At 33.1% G+C, this 27,844-nt stretch overlaps 4 protein-coding genes and 1 non-coding gene across 11 annotated transcripts in view; 3 read left to right on the forward strand and 2 right to left on the reverse strand.

Moving 5' to 3' along the window:
* LOC105270157 (diacylglycerol kinase eta) overlaps positions 1 to 11,179 on the reverse strand; it is a 26,152-nt gene extending 14,973 nt beyond the window's left edge. For 2 of the 6 annotated variants that reach the window (XM_011310906.1, XM_011310903.1), the window contains exons 1-6: positions 4,378 to 4,575; positions 4,059 to 4,263; positions 3,844 to 3,980; positions 1,880 to 1,971; positions 1,668 to 1,798; positions 988 to 1,156 (exon numbers count right to left, since the gene is read on the reverse strand). In XM_011310906.1, coding sequence (XP_011309208.1) covers positions 988 to 1,156; positions 1,668 to 1,798; positions 1,880 to 1,971; positions 3,844 to 3,980; positions 4,059 to 4,212 — 683 coding nt within the window. In that variant the 5' untranslated portion in view covers positions 4,213 to 4,263; positions 4,378 to 4,575. Of the gene's footprint in view, positions 1 to 987; positions 1,157 to 1,667; positions 1,799 to 1,879; positions 1,972 to 2,530; positions 2,615 to 3,072; positions 3,276 to 3,843; positions 3,981 to 4,058; positions 4,264 to 4,377; positions 4,692 to 10,872 lie in introns of those variants that run through there. The other 4 variants (XM_011310904.1, XM_011310905.1, XM_011310908.1 and 1 more) reach the window with 4 other exon arrangements.
* On the forward strand, positions 5,824 to 5,895 carry TRNAT-CGU (transfer RNA threonine (anticodon CGU)). The gene has a single exon. It is a non-coding gene; the product is annotated as a tRNA-Thr (tRNA).
* Positions 11,180 to 16,045: 4,866 nt separating the features above from the next.
* san (Probable N-acetyltransferase san) lies at positions 16,046 to 18,933 on the forward strand. Its single transcript, XM_011310913.1, has 4 exons — positions 16,046 to 16,245; positions 16,544 to 16,700; positions 18,367 to 18,533; positions 18,615 to 18,933. Exons 1-4 carry the CDS (start codon positions 16,238 to 16,240, stop codon positions 18,784 to 18,786), a joined length of 504 nt encoding a protein of 167 aa, XP_011309215.1. The 5' UTR covers positions 16,046 to 16,237; the 3' UTR covers positions 18,787 to 18,933.
* A 108-nt stretch (positions 18,934 to 19,041) lies between these two features.
* Positions 19,042 to 26,181, reverse strand: Hsl (hormone-sensitive lipase). Its single transcript, XM_011310914.1, has 4 exons — positions 22,559 to 26,181; positions 20,767 to 22,405; positions 20,465 to 20,590; positions 19,042 to 20,050 (listed from the first exon to the last, which is right to left on the reverse strand). Exons 1-4 carry the CDS (start codon positions 22,894 to 22,896, stop codon positions 19,982 to 19,984), a joined length of 2,172 nt encoding a protein of 723 aa, XP_011309216.1. The 5' UTR covers positions 22,897 to 26,181; the 3' UTR covers positions 19,042 to 19,981.
* Positions 26,182 to 26,342: 161 nt separating this feature from the next.
* LOC105270163 (translation machinery-associated protein 7 homolog) lies at positions 26,343 to 27,360 on the forward strand. 2 transcript variants are annotated; one of them, XM_011310915.1, is made up of 2 exons: positions 26,343 to 26,433; positions 27,013 to 27,360. In XM_011310915.1, the coding sequence occupies exon 2, from the start codon at positions 27,014 to 27,016 to the stop codon at positions 27,206 to 27,208; it is 195 nt and encodes a 64-aa protein (XP_011309217.1). In that variant the 5' UTR covers positions 26,343 to 26,433; position 27,013; the 3' UTR covers positions 27,209 to 27,360. The 2 variants fall into 2 exon arrangements, with proteins under 2 accessions (XP_011309217.1, XP_011309218.1); XM_011310916.1 differs by having other exon boundaries at positions 26,352 to 26,433; positions 26,997 to 27,360.
* Positions 27,361 to 27,844: the final 484 nt, after the last annotated feature.

A 27,844-nucleotide genomic window follows, 5' to 3' on the forward strand; every position in this document is an offset into this window, starting at 1 on the left:
TTTCAGCATCAATAGCATCAGGATTAACTCAAACGGAGAAGTACGCACATTGCAGCCTGCATGCAAATTCTTCAAATTATTTATGCTATACTTCTGGACATTCGTACATATTACCCAATAGTCATCGTAGAAATAAAATGGAGTGTGAAGTAGCCAGGGGAGGGCTCACATGCGAAAAGAATCACATTTGATTTGACCAAGCATTTTCAGCTGATTAATGGGAAAATAATTCGCTAATTCAACAACGACAAAGTAACATGAAATTTGTGTCACTGACGTTTCAGTTAATATCCTAAATATTCGGGTATTTTCCATTTTTACATCTATAAAGCACTGAAAACCCGTGAAAATATTGAAAATTCAGGCCATAATTTCTTTGAATTTTCAATCTATTGAAAATCTAATTAGGTTTCATGTTGAAAATCCACGATGGTGATACAAATTCAAATTTTCTTTGGGAAATGAATTTTAGTGGTCGTTTTTATTGAAGTTAAACTCGCATGATTGCAAAGTCAGATTACTTTGTGATGAAAATTTCAAGCAATTTCTAACAATGTAGTATTTTCAATATGGAAATAAGTTGCTGAATATACGAAAAATATCACACAATAGAACATGAAGAGACTTTTTCCTCCGAAAAAATCTTGCCAACGTTATATGTATTTTTCCACGATATTACGAGCTGAACGTAATTTTTTAAAAACATGGTTGGGAACATCGAACGCTACTCTATTATTTCAATGATATCCCTGATTGCCCGACAAAAATATAACAGAACGATTAATACAAATTCGTTATTTAATGTATTTATCCATTGTATACTAGAAATATTCAAAAATATAAGTCTGCCAACTCCCCATCATGTTTCACGATGGATGCAATACGCGATAAGTTTCAATGTTATTGAAAACGGTGGTATAGATGAAAGCACCATGCTTTTGCTAATTATTGTATGAGTTGGATGAGGGAGAAGGTTTCTTGACTCACCCTGGTCCAGGTCCTCCTTTGATCAAATCGAAAACTTGCGCGGGGTTTAATAATTGCTTAAATCTCCTTAGAAATTTCATTCCTTGATTGTCACCAGATTTGCTATTGACGAACACTAATAATGGACTACATCCAACTGGCCTAACTGCCTCCCAAGCCTCATCACTACCTATTGAAGAAAAATTTAATTAAACGGAATGAAACTGAGTGAAACATTAAAAGGTTACATGTCTAAATATTATTTACTAAAATTGGTATCATCTTATAAGTAATAAATATTATTTTCCGAAATAATACAATGGATTATTACACGCGAAAAAGAACAATTAATGAGAATACACCGAAATGCAACACTCCCAATATTTTTTTCTAATCTTTAGTCCAATCTTTAGTTAATGATATTATTGATAATTATTATCTATAATGATTATTATTTATCGATTAGTGTGCGAGAAAGAAAAGGTTGAATATTATGAATTGTCAACCACGCAGAAATTATGATGAAAAACAAAAAACTGAGTGAAATGTAATGAAAAAAAAAATATTCTAAACCATTTTCCCCCCTGATATCTCGAGGCAATAGTTGAGGTGATAGTGTTTTTCCAATTAATATTACTTCCAGTAATAGTTAAATGTGATACTCATTAAAACTAAAGGCTCTGCTTATTTTGCAATTTCACCTATACTGTGTAATGCAGTTGGAGGTACAACACTGAGCTTAGAAGGGCCCAAGGGACATTCGAGGCTGAACAATGGTCTGCAAGCTGTATGAACCGTAGCTCTACACCACAGGCACCTCCAATCTTGTAGCCTAAAGAATGGTTTAACTTTGATAATACGTTTAGATCCTTTTTATATTTTTCAATTACTCTACATGTGCAATTCATCTTACCTGAGAACTGAGCCACATGTTTTATCGCACACAGGACATTTGGAAGACACTGGTAAGTTCCCCTCCAGCCATTGGTGCGGCATTTGAATATTCTGAGTTGGAAAATGAAAAAAATATGAGCACGTCCATAATTTCCGTACGAAATCTGTATGTTCCTCCTCAAGCGTCATATTTTTTCCAATAGATAGAAATTACGCTTATTCCCCTGCGCAATTAATTTAACTAATGCAATTAAAGAGTTAGTGCCGATATCTTTTAATTTTTCAAGATTTTGACAAATTTCTGAGAAGCGCTAGGTAAAATTAACATGACAAAATATACCGTTTTTAAGTTTTATTATTATTCAGTGTGCCACAAAATTTCATCACTGAGGAAGAATTATCCTACGTTCTCAATAAGCTTTTGCCAAAGTTCACCAATCTTTACCAAAAATTTATAAAAATAAACGCACGACTATAAAAATTTGGGTATCATTGAATAATGAATCAAACCTGAAAACGGTATATTTTGTTATGTTAATGTGATCCAGGGTTTCCCAGAAATTTACAAAAAACATGATAAATAAGAAGATATTGGCAATAACTCCTTAATGTAATTAAGAAAAAAGCTGCCGCTCGGCAGGAATGGTCAAAGGGACATTTTTACTCTCACTTTTATCACCCACAAAACCAAAAAGTAGTTGTTGATAATTCATGAGATTTGCCATTTATTCGCGATCAACCGTTTTGTGATGAATATTTCTTCGTCCACATTTTTCCCCTCGCCTATTTAGGGGTGAGTACAAGAATGTGAAACAACGGGACGGAATACAACATTGACTTTTTTATTCTCAGAGCTCAATGAAACATTTGAACAGAGGTTTCGTTTTACGGTTTCACTTTAGCCCGTTTTTACCATTTACTTTTAATTTTATAAAACAACTAACAAAGACTTTTCTCTATTTCACTCCTCATTTAAACATCATAGAATTACGTAAACAATGCGTGAAAGTTCTTATCCATAATATTACCGTGAAGAAAACATTATTAATTGATTATTATATTAACTTTAATTTTCGATCCCGGTTTTAGTTCAAATTAATAATAATATTAATTAATCGTGATTGTAGTTTCATATTTTAAAAAATTACCATCACGAATTTGGACAAACTGAAAAGTCGATGTTTAAAAATATCGTTATGTCAAAAATCATACGCAGTATTCTTTATTGTTCGCACTCGACTGTCAATTCTAAAGTCTTCTTCCTGTAGTTATTTTTACAGTTATTTTTCATTCTATATCTTGAGATACAAGCCACAAATCACGAAACATGAGTCATATGTGATTAAAAAAAGTTTAATAATCTTAATTCACTCGTTCGTCCATTCCAACTATTGCAATTTGCAAAGAAAATAACTAGTTTTCACGCAATCCCTTCTTGCGCATAATTTATTGAAATTGTTCCAACTTTCAGAAAGCTTATTGACAATTTATAAATAATTTATGGAAAAACGCCAAAATCACATAATTACTCCTCGTTTATTTAAAAATTTTCTAAATATAAAAAAATACAGAATAAATTAAAAACTCCAAAGGTGCGAGAATATAATTGAAAAATATCTAGGAATATTTCATAAAACGGGACTTTAATAGAATTTTCGATATTCAATTACAAATATACAGCGGTATTAAAAAGACAATTACCAAACTATTTGGATATCTATAATTTAACTCTTCTGAATTTTTCATTCCTGATTTTATAGAAAAAAATAAAATTATAATGGAAGCCATAAGCTGAGTGAGAACGTTCGTAGAGATCTACTGTTTTAAGTTGATGACATGATCGTTTTAGTTGCAACTTTACGTAAATGAATCTTAAATTCGCATTGTTTGGGCTTTTTAAATCATAATATTCAATTAGCCAGACACAAAGAAATAAGAGCTTACATTTGTACTAATAGAAAAGAGAAGAAAAAAAATACGAACCCCATCGTGATCTTCTATGATATCCTTCCCTATCGATGCCAGAGTAGTCCATTTACAATTATTAATTGCTTTAAGACTGCACCTCTTGTGTACTTTATATTTACAAATCTCACAGCTGAGTCCATGCGATGTAACACCTATCGACGACAGCAATAAAATAGAAATTGTTTGTGTTGAACGAAAAAGAAGAGTGCGACAAATATTGAATTACTAACCATAGAGTGCATCTCGACAAACATTGCAGTATGTTGGTCTTGCATGACTTGTAGCATACCATTGATGATTACCACCAAGAAATTCGGCAGTCCCATGTTCACCCTTTGTTCTACCTTCACCACCAGTTCTCAGAGCATTCAACCATTCCTCCATATCTTATCTCGTTGAACAAGAGAATACCAACAATCGATATGACCTTATCACCTGCAAAATCAATCCAATATTCCGCATTAATTACCATATAATCCATGTCAAATCACATCCTATTAAAATTAAATAAAAAAACAGCAAGGATGTTCAGAGACTGTGGCACCTAACCTCTACTTCAAGATTTTTCACATTTTCCAATTCTCATGTTCATTCAGTTTGGAGTCGTCATTGTCAACGCGATTTTTCACCAACAATTCATACTTCCTTATGAATATTAATATCAAAAAGACATCCACGTGACACATTATAATTGATGTGTCAATATTTATTGGAATACATGATAGTGTGATGACCTTACTTCTAACGTTTATGAACTTCACTGTGGGCGATCCATGCTTCACTTGCCTTATCCAAATGAGCAAGTGTCCGTAAATAGCTCGTAAATTTTAACAACCTTATGTGACAATAGCAAACCACATGCGAGCAATTCATTAATCATTTTATTATCACAGAATATTTTTTGTTGAGTATTTTTTCTACACCTACGTTTCCCGCCTGCGTTCACCGGATAAGAAACGGAATTTGTAGATTTGTAAAGAAATTTCTATGGATTAATAAGTTGAATTTTCTTTTCGCTCTTTCACTTCTAAATTAATTCATTGTTGTTACAAACATTTGAAATAATTAATCCTTTATTTATTATTGATAAACTTTTTCATTTTTTTAGAAAACATTTGAAGCGTTTAAATCGATGGGGGAATTTAAAAATTTGAAAAAAGCCGCAACATCTTCAGAAAATTCCAAAACATTTTGCTTTAATCTTCACAATACATGTTGAATTAAAAAATCTTGAGGACACAATTTACGATAAATTACCAAAAAAATACATACTAAACTAAGAACCACTTATACTGAAAAAAAATGTTTAACGCACATTCGAATTTTTAGATCATATTGTGTTTCAGTTTCAAGATTAAACATTGGCGATTTAAAGTTCAAAATAAAAATCGGACAATCTGTAAATCTCACAAACTATCGGACTGATTTGTAGTTTCAAACGTCGCAATACGTATGATGATTAAATCTAGTAACTCAAGTCATAGTACCTGATCAGTAAAAGGGTTTATTACTGACATATCGGTTTTTAAATTTATAAACGTATGCGCCAAAAAAGTAAACTGAAATCCGAAGAGGAATTTCCAAAGTTACTTTCGTTTTTTGGAGCATCTATTTTACATTTTAATTCCAAATTTAATTCTTCTGATAACATTTTCGGCTCATCCGCATTTATAAGTATAAATACGTTCCTCTTTTTTCCCCCTAATAGATAGGAGAATTCCACATCGAAAATACAACTTCCACCGCTTTTTCATAATTTTACTCAATAGATGAATTCTTAAGTTTCTTGGATTTCGCCGAAAAAAATTGAAAAATTTCTTCATCTCATCGAGATTTGATGCTCATAATCATAAATTCTTAATCATCTTAAAGTTATGAGGATACTAATAATAAAATCGCGAGTTTGAAGCTCATTTGAACTTTTCAAAACGAGAAATAGGAGATATAAAAAAAAACAAATACGACTGAACACGCAAAAGAATCTGAACAAAATTCGCCTCTTTAGCTCAGTGGTAGAGCACTGGTCTCGTAAACCAGGGGTCGTGAGTTCAAACCTCACAGGAGGCAGCTTTTTTTTCTCACTAATCTTTGAAAAAAAAACATTAATCATATCATTTGGATTTAATTGAGTATCTATCCATTATACCGCCATAAGTGATGAATTGCTCAGACGAAAGAGAGTTATTATAATGGGTTATAAAATTAAATGAAAAAACCCAAATGTTTCTGTTTGGCTGTTATGAAGAAGATGCCTCCTACCAGGGAATTGGTAGCAATAGCAAAAAAGGGAATTATCTAGTGAATTAACATCAATGTATTAAATTTGCGTTATACGTTTGGTATGCACTGAGAGGAACGGTCTAATTTTCAATAGAAATTACACCAAAAAACACATAAAAGTTAAGAAATGTTATGCGTAAAAATTCTTCAACATCCTTCGTGACATATCTGTTACATCTTCCAGAAAAATTACGTATCTTTTAGTGACAGACCCGAAAATTTACTGAACGATGCAGATTTTTCTGTTATAGAATCAACTCAGATTTATTTAGTAATTTTCAATCAAAATGACGTTCCAGAATCACAAAACACTCACTAATAATATAACTATATATTTGTTTAATAATTTCGCATATAGCGTTCTTGATGCAGACATCCAACATGAAAAAAAACGTTAAATTGGATTTTCTATTATAAAGAATTTCTCGTTCCGAGCAGATATAGACTTTACGCAGTTTTCAGTCCTTATAATATAAGGCAGGTCATTGTTAAGGTGCTTATGAACTAATATGCAATATTATGCGGGTCACCTTTTGATATAGGGGAGATGGATGCAGAATGGACACTCAGGGCAAAACTGACACCATAAGATTTTTTTTTTCAATCATTTTTTTCTGTTTGAATCGTGAAAAACCCCGAATTAAACGGTTATATGGATAATGGAGTACTATAGAGTATAGTCGTAACTATATAGATCGCGCTCGGATGAATGAAAATTGAGCCGTCACAGTTTGAATTTTTCAATTAGGAAATATATGCAGAATTACGAAATCTAATGAATATTCCAATGAATTTGGAGGGTGTCCGTTTTGCCTCCACCCGCCCTAGAAAATATTTTCATCAACAAATTTGAAAATACTCATATTATACTCATAAATAAGCATATTTTCTCGAGAAAAAATTGTTTTTTTTTCTTAAGATGTCTGTTTTGCCCCTGTCTCCTCCAAAGCAGAGGAGTCTATTCATCAGGAGGAAACCTGTATATTTCATTAGATGCATTCCCCATCTTTGAGACATCATGAGAAAATTGTGAATAGCATTATGGATGAAGCGAGGCCCTATTTTCGACGCAACGTAAAATATTTGTGCGCGTGAAACTTTTTCCATTCTCACGACGTTCTAATATCATATAAATTCGTGAACGGTAAGGCTTCCATCCACAACAACTTTCCACACCTCATATGATCCATCTAATAATGCTATTTAAAATTCCCCCACGGGGTTATAAATATCTGGCATGCATGTTATGAAATATTGGTGTCTCGTCTTAAGTAATGAACCTTGCGGCCATGTACTGAGGCCATTATAGACTTACAGAATACTTCCATACAAGAGCCACTTGATAGTTTTATACACCTCACGAATAATAAATAATAAGGCATCCGCTGAGGAAAAACATTATTTTCGCCAAGCATTCATTCACAAAGGCATGCGGGTCGCATGTTCTACACCCATATATATCCAAAATTAACGTTTTCTTATTTTTCGAGCAAACTTACTATGGGATTGACGTGAAAAAATTAAAACAAAAAACGAAATGAAAATAAAAAGTAAAAAATATAACGTTTTTGTGTTTTGTCATTCTTTAATGACCCACGAAGTTTCAAGGTGGTGCGCATATTTTTCTCCGTTTTTTCTAAACTTTAAAAAAAAATTGCGAAACTGTAGAGAAAATGGATGAAAATGTTCGCGTCGCCACAAAACCTCGCGAGCCTCTAAATAATGACAACATTCAAAGACATTATATTTTTTACATCAGGCCCATCAATGATGTACGGACAAAATTTTAAAAACGTACATTTTGGCTATATATAGGTGTGAAACATTCTTAATATGTACGTGTTTTTATTCAAGTTACTGTAGTAGTAGTTAAGACTGTCCATTATTTCTCTCGGATCAGCGAATGTGGAAAAACCATGTTAAAAATCGCGGAATTATTATTAGATTCAATGTTAAATTGACTCTCGAAAAAACTAATTTTTCAGATTTTGTTTCATTATACGGAATAAATTGAGTAAAACGACGCCCGCCTGTTTTATAATGCACATTATAATGAGCATTATAATTAATAATGATTTTTTCGTTTTCTGAGTTTCTTGTTATATTGTAAAACATTTTTCTAAATATTCACTCTATATGCGCAATTGAAGGAAAAATTTCGGAAGGTGGTCATATTATAGGCCGACCAAAAAAAATACGTGGCACCTAGTTTTGAGTCCTTAATAATATTTTCAGGCGGAGAAAAAAGCCATAATAGAGAGAATAATATGCATATTCACGCCTAGTAAGAATTACTATAATTCAATAATGTTTACTAGATATGCTGTAATAACGTTTGCAATGGGGCATGATAAGACTTTCGATGGTAATGGACTCGATAGATATAATAAAAAATACAATTTTCTAGTACATAGTAGTTGCTACGATAAGGAGTATGCGGTAAATAGCCCGATGTGCACCAGTAAATCTGGCGATCACTGTGTAAATACTCCCATTAGACTTCCTAATGCCAAATATATTTTCTTGTGGTTAGTAAATATCCTTGGCTAAAGAAAATTTCATTCTCAGCGTAGCATTTACACAAATCGACAATGGTAAAGCATCCCATAATAATTCCGCGTAATTGATGTAGCAAATTGTGATCTTTACTATAATCGCATAGTATTAGGTATTATTATGTAGACCAATGTAATTTCTACTAGTTCACATGATAAAAATTATTAATAATATTAATAATATTCTTATGGTAAAATCCCTGCTATTGAAAATTGCCTTTTGCTTGTTCTCAAAGACTTTAGTTAACCCCACGTTACCCCTTCCACTAATCATTATTTTAATCCAAAGTAGTCACCTACAATCATCACTAATATTTATACTATTTATCTACCATTCACTTTTCTCCGTGCAAGCTCCGTAAAAATTGGAAGCAGACCTATCGATCTAGTATTCCTTTCGTTAGTCACTTCCGTAATCGGTAAGTAAACATTAAATTCCACAATTTTTAATGAATATTTCTGTCTATGCAATGAAAGATGGATTTGGTTGGAAAATTTTAAAAAGTAAAATACGTAATTGCCGTTAGTTGAACCGAGTGAGTCAATGGCAATGATGACAAAAACGGAATTCTGTTATCCAAAAGAATGAGTTTTCTAAGAATACCTTAGAACACAGAGAAGTTCAGAAAATAGAACAGGGAATAGAAAAGAGATAGGTGAAGAGAATGAATTTTAGTATTTTATTTTTTGAATGCCAGAATAAGGTCACAAAAAAACTTTTCTAAAAATCTTTTCATCTATCGTAGATTTAAAGACATTTATTGAGGAATTATTTCCGGATTCATCTATCCCGTCATCTTATTCTTACATCCCAGGATTGGAGCACAATATTCTTCCCTTCTTGGGAAAATGTTTCTTTTAGGGGAAAATAATTTCTATATTGCATTCAGAGGTATTGTTCAAAAACTAATTTGAAACGGATTTGAGCTACATATATATTTCGTGTGACGTCTTTACTTTCAGATTAAGTAGTACTGGGGTATTCAAGAATTTTTTTTCTATTGCTTAAATTATAAGGATGAATTTTCCGGGACATCCTTTATATTACGGAATAGGCTACAAGAGGTTTTTTATCTCATCTAATTCAATTCAGGAGCAAAAAAAAACAGGTAGTCAATCCTATAAATTTGGGGACTTGAAATGTAAAATTAGTTTTTGAACTTTATTTCTTTGTATTGACCAGAAATGTGTACAGAGTAGCGGAAATAATTGTGTATTTTTATGAAATTTTTCAGCTTACTTTAGTTATAACATTTAATGATAATAGCAGTTGTATGGGATAATTCCAATGAATCATGAATAACTAAAGGGAAAGTTTATTAGAGCAATTTGGTGAAAGGAGATGTTTCTGGTAGTCTGCGACAAATTTAATCCATGCTATTTAGTCAATCAAAAATTGGAAAAAATGTTAAATATGACCTTTGTTGCCATAATTTGCCATAATTTGAGCTGAAAGATATAAGAATTCCTCGAATATTCTAAAAATTAACTGATTTCGCAATGAAGAATTCTACAGAAATTTAATGTAACTTTGTCCTTAAAAATTACAATTTTTTTTTCTTTGAAATTTCAAGTGTAATTTTCCAACAGGGTATTAATAATCATCCATCGAGTTACACATATAATCGAGATCACCCGGAGTTAACACAACTGGACAAATAAGATTTTATGAAAAGATCCACTTTTCCCACCTAAATGAATCTGACATGATTTTTTTCAATATAGAAGCGTTTTCTTATGAACGGGAGCTTGTGCACATTCTGTCATTTAGGACAACGCAAGAAAGTCTGTAGCATTTTTCTGATCTAGTCTAGGGATATAAAATGAAAGATCTTGCCCCGCAAAGAAAAATACAAACGACCTCAATGCGAGATTGGCAAACACGTGGGTAACAACCGCATCTCTCCTTTTTCATTACTTTGCCCTTTCTTAGCGCGTCTGTTCTGTGTGAATCCTAACTTGAATTTATCATTATCACATTATTTTCGAGCACAATATAAACTTCGATTAAGGAGAAAAAAATTGTAGATATTGACCGTCATTCGTTATTCGTTGATATTAATCTTTAATCTGCTTGAAATAATTGTACTTGTCAAATAAATATATTGATTCCATAAAGCTGCTATCTTTTACCAAGAGCATAATAATTCAATGAGTAAATAGTTGTTACAATGTGGACAATTGAATAATAAAAAAGTGTTAAACTCACCAATAAACTCTCATGCTACGGGGTCGTTGACGATGAAAAAACTTCTTACGGCACTTAAACTTTTCTACTCTAATTAAGAATTTTAGGACTATACCCGGAAATTCTGTGTAAAGTGATTGTCAATTGTGAAATGTTTTGGATAATGTATTTCCTGATCCTTCTCCCCTCAACTTCAATTACTCTAATTGTTCCGAAATAGATGAGTCACGGTATACATGAGGATGTTATCAACCGCAACCTAGTTCCACTTAGTCATCCACAAGATGAATGAAAACGAAAGAAAAAGTTGCGACATAAGAACCTCCTACATAAATTTTCTGTTAATTACGAAGAAGTATTTGACTTTGAAACCGGGAAAACCCATGGAACCATGTGATGTCTTGGTTGATTTGGGTCATGATTCGCCCGTGTTTGACCCAGACTCCTGCTGTCGTCATGAGGCCCACCAATGCGCACTCTCGTGACCTCTCAATTTTTACTAATCAAAATACCTCAAACTGATTGCATGTTATATCCAACTAAACTGCTAATAATATCTCTCCGAGTGGAAATTGCCAATGTCCCAATGTTCAATGAATACTTCTCTTCAGTTATAACGAATTGATTATTAGAACTCAATGTTATTGGACTCTTATCAAATGTATTGTATGTATTATTTATTGTGAGTGATAAATATTGATAAATGGATTGGTAATCGGTAAAACAAAGACTCGGCGGAGATACCGCCTTGTCGAGCGGCTCTGATGTGACTATCAGGACGTGCGCCAGTGAATTTTCCTCCTGTTTGCCATTGGTCTCTCGCCGCTCTCGCCGCTCTCGCCGCTCTCGCCGCTGTTGCCGCTCTTGCCCCAGCCATCCCATATCCCATCGAGTTGGGCCACGAGCCGAGACTACTTCCAGAGAGAGACCCACCCTCGAGCATTCTCGACTCCAATCGGTAAACCTCGGCACGCTAAATACACAGCTGTATCCCCCACATCAATTTCATCCCTTTGCCATTCCTCAATTTTAGCAATTTTTTTCTCCACCCCTCATTCAATGGGATATCCTCTTCCCCACCTCTTCCTTCATCCCTTCATCCTCTTCATCTTCTTCACCGCTCCTACACGTGTGCTCCTGCTTTGCATTGCGTTACGCGTTAGTCATACAAAATCATCCCACTCTTCCCTCGCCGGAAATACGTTTATTTGCATCAATTCTTATTTCCATTTTTTGTCCCATAAGTTGTGGACGTGGAGAAAAATAAAAACACGATTGCCTATCAATCGGCTATTTATGTCCATACTTATCGTTGCATATTTCCTGTTGTCACAGCTGCTATATAATATTGATTTTTTTCTTGTTGCATAAACTTAAGCGAAAGCCATGAGTATGCATTGTTATGTTAAACAATAAAAGCTTGTACAAAAGAGAGGAAAAAGTTTTTCCTTCATGTACAGGATGGACATGCGCATTCATCACGGTTTTAATCGATAAAATAAAGATTTATTGTTCGGCCAGTTTATTTTCTTCTTATACTACTCACTTCGACGGATATTTGTTATTAACGGTCAGGTGAGATTTCGTCCTAATATCCTCGATACACGCAACCGATAAAGAATGATTCATTTTTTCGATTGCAAGGTGTATTGCGTCACTTCTGCCCAACTATTTTATTGACATTCATTTAAAAAATTAATTTTTAGTTTATTAGCTTTTATTTGCAGGAAATAATGTATCTTTGCTTATTTGTTAAACAACCTTAACTTGTTTGTCAAGTGAAACGCTGAAATCGGTGCGGGGATTCTGTACGTCATACATTTATGTTTACGGAATATTCATACATATAAAAGCTATTAGAACAGTTGGACTTCCATTAAAAAATATTCCACTCTTTTCTCACTATTTTTTTTGATAGATAGATTGATAGCCGGATTCTCCGAAAATAAAAAAAAAAACATAAATAATGTTAAAGAACATCGTTGATAATAATGTATATGATGGAATAAACTTAAAATTCTAATTGGCCTGCTTCGATGATGTTTTTTATTCTAAATTCATTATGTCATTTCGAATTTAAAAAAATGACTTTTTTCGAAAGCATCAAATTGACATTGATTTTGATAATACAGCTGGTCATTCTGTAATCGGAGAAAGATATTCGAAACCAATTTACAACACCAATTTAAGTAACAACATTGGAGATATTTTTCTTACCCTGGCTACCTTATTCTTTAATTATATTAGGAATTTCGCTGATAAAAGCCTCTGAACGTACTCAGTGATTACATCCACTTTGAAAACTCAAGCACATCAGAATAATTTCAAAGTAGAAATGAATGCCTGACATATCTTTGATTGCAACTACTTGCGGGGTCGCGAATCGCACGTCATAACTATTACGTTACGCATTTCCTCTTGTAAAAATTCAGTTATCTCCGGATTATAATAATCATTAATCTTTTCTTCGTCCAAATTGATTTATTTGAGACAAATAACCCAAAAAAATCGTTCCCTTTGAACTTGAGATAGGGACGGCTTAGGCATAGTTTTTTTTCCAATTCAGATTCGACTCCCTCTAATAATTGGGGAGGGAAAGGTAGAATGGAGCCTCCCATTTTTTATATTTTCCAAGTTTTTTTCTAATTTTTTAGAAAGATGTAGGGGCGAAGTAATTGATGCTTTGATGAATGTTTAAATTTTATATCTAAGTAGTTAGCACAGAGTTTTAATTCTGTATACTCAATTCGATTGATAAATACTTGATACTACTGATTTCTGATTGAGATTAAACACTACTCGCACGAAGAAGAAATTAATTGTTTTTTATAGTCACGACGAGTTAATTCGAGACCATTGGAAAGAAAGCTCCTGAGAGGGAGAGAAGTCCATTTTATCCACCTTCCCCCCGAAATTTTCGTTTCGCCGACGTGTTGAACTAATTTAAGTGGATATTTTTGAGGGTAAGGGTCAGTCATTTAAGTATATTGAAAATTTTTGAGGAATGAGTTGCTGCTCACGAGATCCATTTTATCCTCCTCTCCCCTAAATAAAAAATGAGTTATTTGATATGAAAATTAAGTATTTCTGTTTTTGATGGTGTTTCTCCTATTTAATTTTTCCCAGAGTTTTGAAAAATAATAGGTTTCGAGAAGAAAACATTGACCTTCTTGCGGACATACTTCATACATGAAGAGTTATGAAAGTGTCTCTTATGAACTGTCCGAAAACAAGCAGTGAGAGAACAGCAATATGATAGTTGACATATAAGGGCTACATATGTTTTTTTTTTCTATTTCCATTTCTACCAATTTTACTGTAAAATGAGAAATTACTTAACCCTCTGGTGAACATTCCACTAAAATTACTATACTGCTTGGTACAATGTGCCACCTGCTTACTGACAATTATTTAAAAATTCTCGACAATACCCACTTTTAGGTAATTTATAGAGTCGACAATTTTTACTAAGCAGTACTGTTATTTCCTCGAAACGGCTCAAACACAACACAATCACCAAGGGGTATGGTAATTTTTTACTAAATTTGTTTCTGCGTGTAAATTATGGCACCTATAACATATACCAATCATACATAAATTATTTTTCTACATTATTTCGTTGTTCTGTTTTGAGAAATCGTTAGGATATTTGATATAGAAGTATAATGTAATAATCTTGAATATAGTAGCGGTTGGCTCCTAAGTTTGCCTCTACTTTCAACTGTATTTAATACACAAAAGTAGATGTTGATCAAAAAATAGAAAAATGAAAATAAAACGGCATTATTCTAAATTAAGTGGGTTTCTCTCCTCTCAGCTATATAGGTATTTGACAAATGAAAATACCAATCGAAAGCTAAAATTTCAAAGTCGTTGACGTTGCGTTTACCGTTTTCGAATAATATGAGACAGTTTTGGACAATTCCCTATAAGTTTGCACACACAAACCCATGCACAGATATTTAAAAAATATATAATTTCTTCATATTTCATGGCATTTCTAGGCATTTCAGATGAATATTGTCAAATCGAACTATATCGAACTACATAACTTCCATTCGAAAGCAAAAAGACGATTTTTTATTTTATTTAGTTTTTTTATTTATGGTTTATTTTTTATTTATTTTATTACGGTTTTCTGGTGCGGCGATTCCTTACATATTTCCGGTAGATTGTATGGGGGACTTACAATTCCTCTCGGAACTCTCAGAAACTGTGGGAATAATCTGCAATCAATCTTCATTCCTGGCTAATCCTTTTTAAAAGATTTTTATTTGTATGAAAATGCATACTTGGCTCAAGTAAGTCAGTCCTTGGTAGCAGTTCTGTTTCTCCATGTTATTCTACAGAACTCTGAAAAACTCCCAACTCTATACATGGAAAAAGTGCATCTATATTGGACAAAAAATTCCGAGGGAAATTCACTGTCAAAGCATTTCACATTGAATATTCTGTATGACAGATAAATGATCATTCCGTCAGTCATTCCAGACAAAACCGGATTTCTTTCATTTATTCTATTATACCAATTACCAAATTATTCTTTGAGTTTTCGGTGGCTCTGGATGATGGTACTGCACTCTGACCAAAATTCGGGTGGGAAAATAATTCATCAAATACCCCTCGGGCATCAAAATTAATCAAATATTTGTGAAGCTGAAATGACGGTGATTCCATCTATACAGATATTATACCTCTAGCAATAATAATTGACGTTGAAATCGAAAAATACAAAAAAATAAAAACCAATTATTTAAAAAGAAAGTAATTATTTTGTAAAACTATCACCATATAGTTTTTTTTGAAATACTTTGTTCTAAATTTGCTCCACCTAGGACCTTGCTAATAGAATTTCATGAACTTCCAAGAACTTTCAAGGCAATAACCATTGAATACATAAATGAATGTTAACTAATTCCGGAGTAAACGCTGACGAAATCAAATTCGGACGTACAATAGTTTCAAAATGTTTAAATCAATATAATAATCATGAAAATGATGAAAGTTAATATCAATACAATAAGTATACCGAAAAGAAATATCGTCCATTATCCCTTTGGTTTCGAAATTTGTTGCAATTTTTCACTCATTGATAAATATGCAATCAAGTCCATCCAGCTAAAATTTAAATATCCCGCCTCAAATTGGTCGGAATGCGTGGCGCTGTCCCCAATGCCGCTGCAAAATATAGCCAATGACTTGTTCCATGTGTGTGTGGCAATTCGCAGCCTTCTCTTTATAACAGCCGAAAATTTACGGCGCGGTCCAAGATTGCCGGGAAAATCGTTGATGGATTCATAATTTCTCCGATTCTCCATAATAGGCTCAATACATTAATTATTCGTTGAAACTTGATACATCAACACTGAATTGACAATAACCAATTATGACTAGGTAAGTTGCTTTGATGCCTCGAACATTTTGAGGTTAATATTTCAATTTCAAGTACTTTTCAATACTAAAATGTTCTTCATCTGCTCAATGGAAATTTTATCACTATTAAAGTTGTCATTCTGCTGATTAACTTCCTATTATGAAATCAGTGGTACAGTATTACACAGAAAAGTGTGTCATGAACCGTAACAGAACAACTTATTCTAACCCAATTTCCACATTCTTCTCTACCTGATTTTTCATTTCTTCTCCACGTAATTTAAAAATCGAAAAGATTAATGGAGCGATAATTTTACAGGGCAAAAATCGAGCTTGGGGACGTAACACCGCACAATATAAAGCAATTAAAGCTACTCAATCAAGTAGTATTCCCAGTTTCATACAATGAAAAATTTTACAAGGACGTTTTAGAAGCTGGGGAACTTGCCAAACTGGCCTACTACAATGATATTGTGGTAATATATTTTTTTTAATCAATTGTAGATCAAGTTTTAATGATTTATTATTGTCCAATGCTATTTTGGAGCCAGGTGAATTCCTTTAATTCAGAACGTGAGAATTAGATTCATTTGGTGAGAATTCACCCTTTTTCTGTTTTACGTTATAATTTTTTTGCCTTTCTATGAGCGAAAAAAACAATTTCACTGCATGGAAAATTGAATTTTCTGGCACCCTTCGCATAGTTTCTACTCAATTCTATCTTAATACTTGAGAAGTGATCTATCAAATGCGTATGAAAGAGGATGGAAAAAAATTAAGAAATTAGATCGATCAAATTAGGTTCACCGAAAAAGGCAAATAAAAGGTGGAAATTTGAGATTGAAAAAATTTCATTTCCCAATTATCCCAATGAATATATCATGTAGGCACGACGCCGAAAAATTCGTGCGAGATAATTTTTGAATGTAATACTACAAATACTTGAGAAATATCGAGTATCTCTAGATAAGTTCATTAGTAAACACACAATCTTAAAAAAATTCATACACTAATTATTCACATCGAATCACCTTCGAATAAACATTTGTCTGTGAAATTTTAAACCAAAATAATTGTTATTAAAATGAAGCAAATTGAAACATCTATTCAACCGCTTCATTGAGTTCATAAAAATCAAATAAGCAAAGAACATTTCTGAAATAGCATTTCTGGCTCTCCGACTGTTCCATTTCGACCCACCCTCCACCTAAATTCTATTCTATTTGTCAAATTCCTCCTTTCATTCTCAACCCGCTGAGTTCGACTCGAATTTTTTTATCATCGAATTTGTTGTCCACAGGGATATTTTACATTAACACTAAATAAGTATGTCATCGTCTTAAAAGTCAAATAATGTAAGTGCTATGTATAAGCATGATTTTTCACTCTTCTGCATTTACGGTAAATGTATAATCCACGCCAAATTATTGAGGCTAGTTACACTTTCTCGTCTTAATGGAATAATTCATTTCATGTCATACATTTCATATTTATGTTTATGAACTCTACCGAGAATCCAACGATTATTCGTATTCGTTTGAATTGTCAAAAAGTACTATTGCACTGATATCGACATCGATGTCTTTTCGACAAATAGTGACATTTTCAGGAATGAGAGTTTTTTTTTAAAGCAATGAGAACAGCAATTTTTTTTCTCGAGACTGCGAAAAAAGCCACGAGGAACGACAACTCATCCCACCCCCAACTAAAGTCATTGTCAGTTCTACGCAAACATGACTAGCCACTTTCTCCCCCCTACTAGACAATTTATCATATATCTTGCCAACGTCCCCTCCGTGAAATAGTCGCTGACGAATTTCCCAGAATTACATAATATATATCTTAAGATCTCCAGGAAATAAATTAAATTTGAACTAGAAAGGAAGGATAATAAATTATCTTTTCATTCATTACGCTTCATCTAAATACTTTATAATTTATATTAATTTTCTCATTGCTTGTAAATGGATTATAATGATTTTAATGCGGACTAATTTGATGAACAGGGCTACATATGTATTCAACAAAGATTTAAGAAATTTTTTTGCAGACAATTTGAATTTATTCATATTGATGTCAAATGTTACAACAATAAATAAATAAATAAATAAATAAATAGTTTATTTGTTTAATTGGCGATAGGTTGGCGCTGTTTGTTGCCGTGTGGATACTTCTGAGAATGCACGACGATTATACATAATGACTCTAGGTTGTTTGTCACCATACAGGAGACTTGGTATTGGTACTGTGATGGTTCAACACGTTTTAAATTATGTTAAAAAAGATGAGAACTTCAACTCCATATTCTTGTAAGTAAATGAGACTCGCGTCCGTCGCATGTTTAACTTTCTTTACTGCAATTTGACTGACCAATCTACTTCTTTATACAGACACGTTCAAGTCAACAATGAAGGAGCTATTGACTTTTATAAAAAGTTTGGCTTTGAAATTGTAGCAACGAAGCAACAATATTATAAGAGAATTGAACCTGCTGACGCACATGTATTACAAAAAACAGTGCATCCACAATCTGACACAAACCATCAAACATCCAGTCAGTAAATGAAAGAATTAACATTCTAGCTCCTCTCTTTCTTTTATTTCATTGTTTCTAAGTTTAATTCCCATCTCTCATCTTCATTTTTTTCCGTTTTATTTGGATCATATCATTGCTGTACAAAATGTCAATAAAATTTTCTTGTATTTCTACATTGATTTTATCTTGCCGTTGATTTATATGAAATTCCTTTGGTCAATTTCTTGTTTTATTTTATCGAACTTAATACAATCCTCACAATAAAATATATGATGAATAGATCTGGTGATCACTAACATCGGGTATAAAAAATATTATTCATAAATTCGTTGCAAGCAACAAAAAAAATAATTTGTATCCACCATTCTGTAGGCTCAATAAATCAATGTCTTTCGGTGCCATTAAAACATCTGTGTGTTCTGAACAAATCATAGTCTATATGATGAAATTCCTAATTGAGAGTGCTTCACGCCAGCGTTAGTGCACCCGATCGAAATCCACTGTCCCAAATGCAGAAATTCGAATTCTTCAAATATATATTACGTAAGATACCATGGATTTTAAAAGTAAATTTAAATATCATACAGACTATAATTTTCTGAGGCCTCGCGAGCTCAATTTATAAAACTCAGTGGAGGGAGTGAGAAATACGGACAATTCTCATTAAACATCGCAAAGCAAATCGATTATTATAAACATAAAACTCATAGATTATGCATTCAATAGCAATTTCGGCTTTTTTGGCTAGATTAAGGAATCTATGGCGTTTTAAGAACTCGACCTCCCACCATTTAAAACAAGATGTCTTTTCGATCCGAAAAAATTGATGAAAATAATAGGGGTGAAATGGAACATAAGATCACACATGCTTTTTTATAATGTTCCTTGAAAAACTTCTTCTCGTAGTTATATCTATATCGCCTTTATATTCCTCCATGGATTATTGATAATTGAAGAAATTAATTACGATTTCGTCCCTTAACTAGACGCTTCGAGAATTAGGAGAAATATAACACAGTCGAAGAAAGGAAAATTACATTTGAATATATAAAGAAATCGATGTTCTGCATTCCACCCCGTTTTTAATCATATTTAACTACAATAAATGCAACACCTACTCCATTTCAGTGTTCTGATTTTCTTCTCACTTTTTGGCAATATATATTGAATAAGATATTCTTTAGCCGAAAGACAGACGGAAATATTTTCAATTACGTTCAGTTACATATCCACCAATTCCTTGATTTTTCTTATGCAGAGCTCGGATGCCTCAGCTGCCTCTTTAGAAACCTGAAAAAGAAAAAATATCGTTTCGATAAAAAGCAAAGAAAGTTAAGTAAGGGCAAAAAATGCTATTTGAACTGAATATAAGCATCAATTGACTTGACATTTGCGAAAACTCACAAACGAAAAATTCATTTTTTCGTTTCTAATTAATTCTACATTTTTGCATTGAAAATTAGCAAACTATTTTTTCTTTTTTAAAAGAAAAATGTATGGAGAAGGCCGAAAAAACCAAAAATAATAGTCTTTTTTTTTTTGGAATCCACGTAACTTTAAAATATATTAATAGATTGACATGGACTTAAACTTACACGGTTATTAAAGAGATGTCAATTTGATGAGTATTATATTTTTATAAAGTAAAATGTTTCTCTTAAATTTTTTTGTTTCCTATTAAGGGTTGCTATAATTAATACTAACCACAGCTAGATTCAAAAAACCATGTGGTAGGCCGTGGAGAATATCTATTGAAACCGAGTTTCCAAGGGCTTTCAATTTCCTGCCAAACATGACGCAGTCGTCTAAGCAAGGATCCAAATCAGAAGTCTGCATGTATAAGAAAAATTATAAAAAGTTTTAGATAAAATTATTCGAATCTTTGAATTACAAAGTAAAGCGTCCAGTGTTTGAATCATTTATCCGCTACTTTCATGCATTCTAACGCTGGACTCTACTCTACCCTGCACTGCCGAAAATCATGGGAATATAATAATTATACTGACAACTATTTTGCATGGTGGTAGTTGGCTAAGTACTTCATCAGGATGTCGGTATGGGCTTAAATAGGGGTCTTTTGGAACAGTAAATATGAATTCTTCAGTAGGACTTTTAGCAGAGGCAGTATCGAGCTCTCTGGCTTGGTTTCCATTCTTGCTGAAGGAGAATCCAAAAAAACTTGAAGTAGCTTTTTCATCAGAATTATCAAAACTATTGGTTTTGTCATCAGCCGTAGCCGTTCTCTTTAATCCAACGTTCTTGTAAAGATCTAAAAATTTCCGAATATACTCCTGGGAAGTGGTTTCACTCTTGTCCTCACTTTTGGTGGTTTCTAATCGTGGCGTGTTATCAGCCTCTGCCAAGCTGACAGAATTCAAAGTTGAATCAGATGGTAATGAAGCCAATTGACTTTCATCAGCCTTATCTCCATGGGGACTGAGAGCAATGGCAATTAAATCACTCTCGGAAATTTCAGCAAATGATTCACTATCTGATTTTGAGAATTCTCCACTTTCATTCTCCTTATCCTTCTTATCTAGCACAGAGTCCCCGAGTACATAAGCCTTTAAACATCGCATCATGAATCCAAATGGTAATAATGGATCAGTAAGACCAAGCATTCGCGAAGGAGAAGGTACAAATTCAACGAGAACTGGACAATAAATCATGAAAATACCATCAGGTTTTTTAATATTCAGCTGTAAACATTTAGCAGTCAAGCCCAAATTTAAATTAGCACCAGCAGAATCACCGATGAGTATTACTTTTTTGGCATTAGTTCCAAGGAGGGAATTGGCATGTTGTAGTGCCCAAGCATAGGTGTATACTAGTTCTTCGAGAGCTCGTGGGTATGGGGCTTCTGGAGATAAACTATAATCAATACTGATTATTGGTATATCCAGAGCAACTGCCCAATTTCTGAGGTAGGTTTCGTGTGCTTTTGGACTATCTGCTACGAATCCACCTCCATGACAATGGAACAAAAGTACATCAGATGGTCCGTGCAATTCACCACCAGCACTTGCTGATCCCACCATTCCTATCCTACGCTTTGAACTCCAGAGTTTTACATGAATGGACTTTTTTCCAATATGACTGCATGGAATGGGTATTTGGACATCAGGACCACCATCGATTGCAGGTAGAGATAGTTGTTCCGGTGGTATCGAAATAACTTGGTTGATGGACAATTTAGGGAGCATCAAAAATGGTACAAATTGAAATAATTGAGTATCATGTAAATACCAAAAAGCTTTGCAGAAATATACGTCTCCTCTTTGTGATATATTTACAATTCGTCGAGCACGTGCTTCTGGATCAATCACGTATTTCAATGAATTGGCACATCTACCAAAAAATGATCCATTTGTGTAATAAATTTCACTGAATGAGGCCATAGATACTAGTATTGTCTTCATGATGTATTTTATACTATTTGTAAATTGAAAACCTAAACACCTCCCGTAAAAAGAGTATTGATCGATGTCTCCAGCTTGATCCAATAATTCCTGAGGGCTGTGCTCCTCGGATGGGAATAAGGAAGGTCTGCTATCCATTCCCAATTCACTCCAAGTATGAAGTGTTTTCAGGTGATGTAGAAAAGTATTCAAGGAAGCCATGAGCTGAGAGCAGGCCTCGATTTCCCTGGTCCAACCCAAATAATTAAAATGCATTACTTTGTTTAAAAATTGTGATTTGAAATGACAGTACAATTTATCATTCGAAAATAATTCATTATAATTAAAAATAATTTAATTTACGAGAAACCAATAAAAATCATTATCAATAAAGTGTTACCTCATATAATTTGTTTTTCTGAACAGCACAGATTCCCTGAGATTATAGATTTGTTGACATGTATTCTCTGAATGTTCAATACATTTGTCAACAAGATAAATAAAACTTCTGTAGCCATTACCGGGCGTATTTTCATCAAAATCATATCGGGGAGCAATTGCTGCAATTTCTTCATACAGTGGACGTAATTCTCTTATTATATCGAGTACTACAACATGTGCTGAACAAATTCTTAATCCACTTTCATCTTGATGCGAGGAGAAGAAATCGCTATTAGCACTTGCCAATTTACACAAAGTATCCCAATTGGATTGACCAACTTCATTCACAAAAGACATTAGAATTCACTCTGTGCCTGATAAATAAAAGGCTGTTAACTATTTTATGCTTCTTTTTGAGATTATTCACTGAAGGCGTCTATTTTCTTGTTGTATTAAAGGAGCATTGCGATTATGATTAGAGAATCTACCAGACAGATTTGATGGGTATTAATTTTGCGAGTGCAGTGCTAAAAAAATTGATAATAGATGTGAGAGGTTTCTAATCTCGTGAGCTTGGGCCGATTATAAATTATGAGATAAGAAAATATAAGGTTGGATATTAAACTACTGTTATGCCTCGTATGCCTCGCACAGTATGAAAGAGTAAGGTTAAGTCTCTGTTCTTTATGTACGATATCAGAATATGCTGTATTGTAATGATTGTAATCAAACAATGAACTTCACCATATATCCCCCACTCATGGACACTCGATATCCGCCAAGCTTTCGATAAGAGATAAGTACACTATTTGAGAAATTCAAAGTCACAAAGCCAACAAAATATTGCTTCAAACTAGATTCGATTATTTTCTAACCAATGGCTAGCCGCTCTACTATCTAGTCATTTTCCATTAGCTATTGTTGTATTAAAAATAATCACTACATCATAAACGATGGCGTTCTAATTAAATATAAATTCAACATTTAAATAGACTGTTGCTTGAAATACAGTTACAGCTTTTACAGGCTTGAAAATGTTATCTACAATACTAGACTCGCGAGTAAATTTAATGATTTGGTGATTACATACAAAATTTGAAATTTTTGCGCATAATAGACGAGCCGCTCGTTATATCGATATATTTTTGAAAAGATATGCACCTTTCCTCACATGCTGGCCGGCCTCGCCATCAGCTCGGAATTTTGCATTTGTCAATCTTGTATGTGGGGAGGGGTCTGTTTTTCACGGCTAGACATGAAAATAACTACTTATTTCAATTGGTCTATTTACTCGACAGTTGTTGTGGAAATTTTTATAGTGTATAGATTACAAAGTGGCTGCAAAATAGTCACTTTCTATTTGAGATTGTCCTTTTTAAACTTAAAATAGAAATTTTCGAAATTTGGATAACTTTTTACGGATTAGAAAGTTTTTTAAATAAAAATGGTTGGAGGTGGCAACCGCATGATTGATTAAAAACAAAAAGCAAAGTTGACCCTCAGAACATCGTGCCTCGGCAAACTACTGAACTGTAAAACTTTTCAGATATTGGGATAGCAGCGAACTTAGTGGCAAAAAGCCCTGTCCTTAAGTGGTTAATGAAAATTAATAGAAAATTCACAAGCCTCAAAAAATGAGACCACTCCAAATCAATTGAGTCGTTTTTGAGACGTTTGAGAAAATCCTTTCAGATACAAATTTGAATATCTCCTGAACGAATCATCCGATCTAGCCCGTCTGCAATACCAAACATTGCACTGATAGGAGGAATCTTTTTGCGAAATTTCAAGTTGATGGATTAATTTTTTTTTATCGGAGAGGTTTAATTACGCATTTCTTCGAAAAAACATGGAACTGATCCATGGAGAGTATATTGAGACGAATATTTCAAAAGAATAAAAAATGTAAACGGTTGGATAGTTTCTTAAATATTTGCAAAGAAACTTTCCAAAAGCAATCACCGATATTTCTAAAACTCAAACTACTCAACCGATCGGGCTGAAATCTAGTACAGATCAAGTCCATATTAGCACCTATTATAGTTTAGGAATCAATTTACTCATGTTATTCTTTTTCTTTTGTACAAATTGACCAGCAGTTGACAATCTACACATACAAACATGGCCTTCAAACTTCGTATTTTTACGTTTCGGACCGTTCTAGATCATTTCCAGGCAACATTAGAAAATCGAAAACTCAAACGATTGCAATGCTTTAATTCGGAAGCAAAAATAATTTTTTTATAGTTTACCGAGGTAATAAATGTAAGATAGAAATCATCGTTTGAAACTGCCCATTCCTTAATGTATTTAATTAGTGGCAACGTTTTTTGCCACTAATTTACATTTTTTGCTTTCGGATGGAAGCCTTATATTGAGCCGGTTTTTCAATTCTCTAATTACAATTGCAAGTTGTCTAGAATGTTACGAAACGTGAAAAAATCATTTTTTTATATCATGTCTGCGTATATGGCCTGGAAAATTCGAACGTTTGAAGATTAATTTTTAGAAAATTCGACATAAATACAACGAAATTTGTCGAAAAAAATCAAAGCTTTTCACGTATGATAGGTCTGATTAATCTTTACTTTGATGCGCTGTTTCAGGATAATCGCTGCAGTAATTCCTGAAGTATAACAACTTTTTTAAATTTGGTTTTTCCTCAATATCTGAAAACCTAGTGGACGAATTTCTATTTTCTTGTCTACAAAATACTTGTCTCAGTGAGCCTTATCAATCAATATATCTAGACTTGTTCAGAAAAAATTTCGTGATATCGCTGTTTTTCAATTCTATCATCAAAAACGTGAACACGATAAATTAACAAAAAATAGAGATAGTGAGTTGAAATTTCAAGCATTTGTAGCTCTCATAACATAGAAGGAGCTTATTGTGACTGCACAATTTGCCAAGCGTTTCCCAAGATATTACACCTTTTGTGTGGATTCACTTCCTTGAATATCTCATGAAACACTGAACGAATTTCAATTTGTTTTTTCACAAAATACTCTTCTCAATGGGCACCACATTGAGCATTGAAAATATGCAAACCCGTTCATACAAAATAAGTGAAATATTGCCGGTTTTCCGTTATTGGTAATATTGTCAGAATACTATACTCAATAATTGAATTAAAAATTGAGATAGCAAATTGAAATTGGGTATGATCACTGGGGGCAATCGCTAGTTAGAAAATTAGTTTTTTTGTAAAAATTCACGTTACTAATAGGTTGAATATATCCTTCTAAACACCCTGACGAATGCCAGCTGTAGAAATAAGAAATGCAGTCGTATAGTGAAATCATTCAAAAAATTCAATAGAAGTATGGTTGTATTAAGTTATCGGCAAGTACTTTTTAAGTCAATGTAATCTGGAATTGTTAGAATTCATAAAATGACAAAAACACTCAAAGTATTTGATACATGCATGCATTTATATTTGTTGAATATAGACAACGGAAAAAATAAAAAATGGAACAATTTTTTTTATGTCGTAGGTGACAATGACATAAAATAGTATACGAAACACGTGTGTTATGTTTTTTTTGACTCGTGAGATTGTCAAACTCGCCTTCGGCTCGTGTTACCACCCCTCCACGAGCTAAAAAATGCATTACGCACTTGTTGCGTAATATACTTATTTCTATTAGCACTATTATTTTTTCCATCTATTCACTCTCAAAGAATAAAAATTTTAAAGTTTGAAAAAAAGGGCGCTGCGATCGCTACTTTAGCCTATCCTGTGCGCATGCTCGAGAAAATCATATGATTGCCAGAATTGCCAGTATATATACGAAACTTTATTATACCTATATGTGGTTATTCACGGCAGAGAAATTGATTTTTTACTTATTCTATACGAAGATTCACTAAATTCCATTCCAAAAACTTCAAGTAAGTATGATATTTGTCCGAAGAGCATGAAGAACATGAAAGAATCGGCAAACTGACTGAAAAAAAAAAAGCAAGTGACGTTTGTCTTTGCATGTAACCTAAATTGTTATTCATAATCATGAAATTTCAATTAATTTTTTATCTCAGATAATGAATTTCATTCAAAACACCACTTGATCCTTTTGTGATTGATAAATTGATCATAATATGCCGAGGAAAACAATCTGACGTCTATCTTTAAACTTAACCTCGAAATATGATCATCATACTCACATGTGCGTGCTCATTTGTTGGGACAATCATCCGAAAAAAAAATGTTGATATTTTTTATGATAAAGTCATTGATTGCCCTCTATTTTTTTCTGCATTAATTGAGAAAAATTTGTTTTTTTCAATGAGTAATTCTTGATTTCCTTACAAAGTTTATTAACTTTATTGAGTTGATGGATAAAACAATTTATAGCTTGTAAATCGTTTTGTCCATCACTTCAATAATTTTTTTTTGTTAATAATCGCACAAAAAAAAATTAATTTTGGTTATAATCGATATTTGTTCTCTAAAGGCAAACAAATTTTCAGCATGTCAGGCCGTGACGGTGGTAAGAAGAAGCCCCTGAAGGCCCCTAAGAAGGATGCAAAGGAGCTGGACGACGACGACATGGCCTTCAAGCAGAAGCAGAAGGAGCAGCAGAAGGCCTTGGCCGAGGCAGCAAAAAAAGCAGGCCAGAAAGGTCCTTTGGTCACTGGTGGCATCAAAAAATCTGGAAAGAAGTGAACATTCAGACTTGCGCTTCTTTAAAATCATGAAAACATTTTTTAATCAATATTTTTACGTTCCTCACACCTCTGTAAGTCAGACCGATGTCTAATATTAATAAATCCACACAAGTGTTCATTTGTAAATAAACAATCAATTGAACAACGTCACATTCTCGATGAATTCGCACAGCAAATGAAATTCATATTCAACTTTTTTGAAACTATTCCTCTGAATTTTCTAGGAGTATTTTTGGAGCCTGATAAAGAGCAAATTATCAAAAAGTATTGGTTATTCACAATATTGTCTAAATATTTTATTTCAATCTAAAATATAAAGATGCTAGAATATTTAAAATCAAAAATACGTTATCATCTTTAATTATAGTCCATAATTTACATTAATTTACTCATAATCCTGCAAATTTCTCTCAGAATCAGTTTTTTACAGTGAAACGAGAGCTGAAGAAAAAGTTATTCTCACAATGTCGTCAACCATTCAACGTTTTACCTACATGAGTATTTCCCGAATTCATTAAAATGAAAAAAAAAATCTCAGTTCTTGCTTCTTCCTCTCATCAATATCAGTAAAAAAATTAAACAAATGATCAAATTACTAAAATTGCCGTCCCTAAACGCCACTGCCATCACGACT

Source organism: Fopius arisanus, unplaced genomic scaffold, assembly GCF_000806365.1.
Source record: "Fopius arisanus strain USDA-PBARC FA_bdor unplaced genomic scaffold, ASM80636v1 scaffold00079, whole genome shotgun sequence".
Taxonomy (NCBI): domain Eukaryota; kingdom Metazoa; phylum Arthropoda; class Insecta; order Hymenoptera; family Braconidae; genus Fopius; species Fopius arisanus.

Bases quoted from the DNA above. Each gene is read 5' to 3' on its own strand.
- LOC105270163 (XM_011310915.1), top strand. From the start codon at position 27,014: ATGTCAGGCCGTGACGGTGGTAAGAAGAAGCCCCTGAAGGCCCCTAAG.
- Hsl (XM_011310914.1), bottom strand. From the start codon at position 22,896: ATGTCTTTTGTGAATGAAGTTGGTCAATCCAATTGGGATACTTTGTGT. The intron at 22,406-22,558 runs GTAACACTTTAT...GGGTTGGACCAG, and splicing joins AGAAAAACAAATTATATGAG to GGAAATCGAGGCCTGCTCTC. The intron at 20,591-20,766 runs GTCAGTATAATT...TTATACATGCAG, and splicing joins TACCACCATGCAAAATAGTT to ACTTCTGATTTGGATCCTTG.
- san (XM_011310913.1), top strand. The intron at 16,701-18,366 runs GTAATATATTTT...AATTGGCGATAG, and splicing joins CCTACTACAATGATATTGTG to GTTGGCGCTGTTTGTTGCCG. The intron at 18,534-18,614 runs GTAAGTAAATGA...TTCTTTATACAG, and splicing joins AACTTCAACTCCATATTCTT to ACACGTTCAAGTCAACAATG.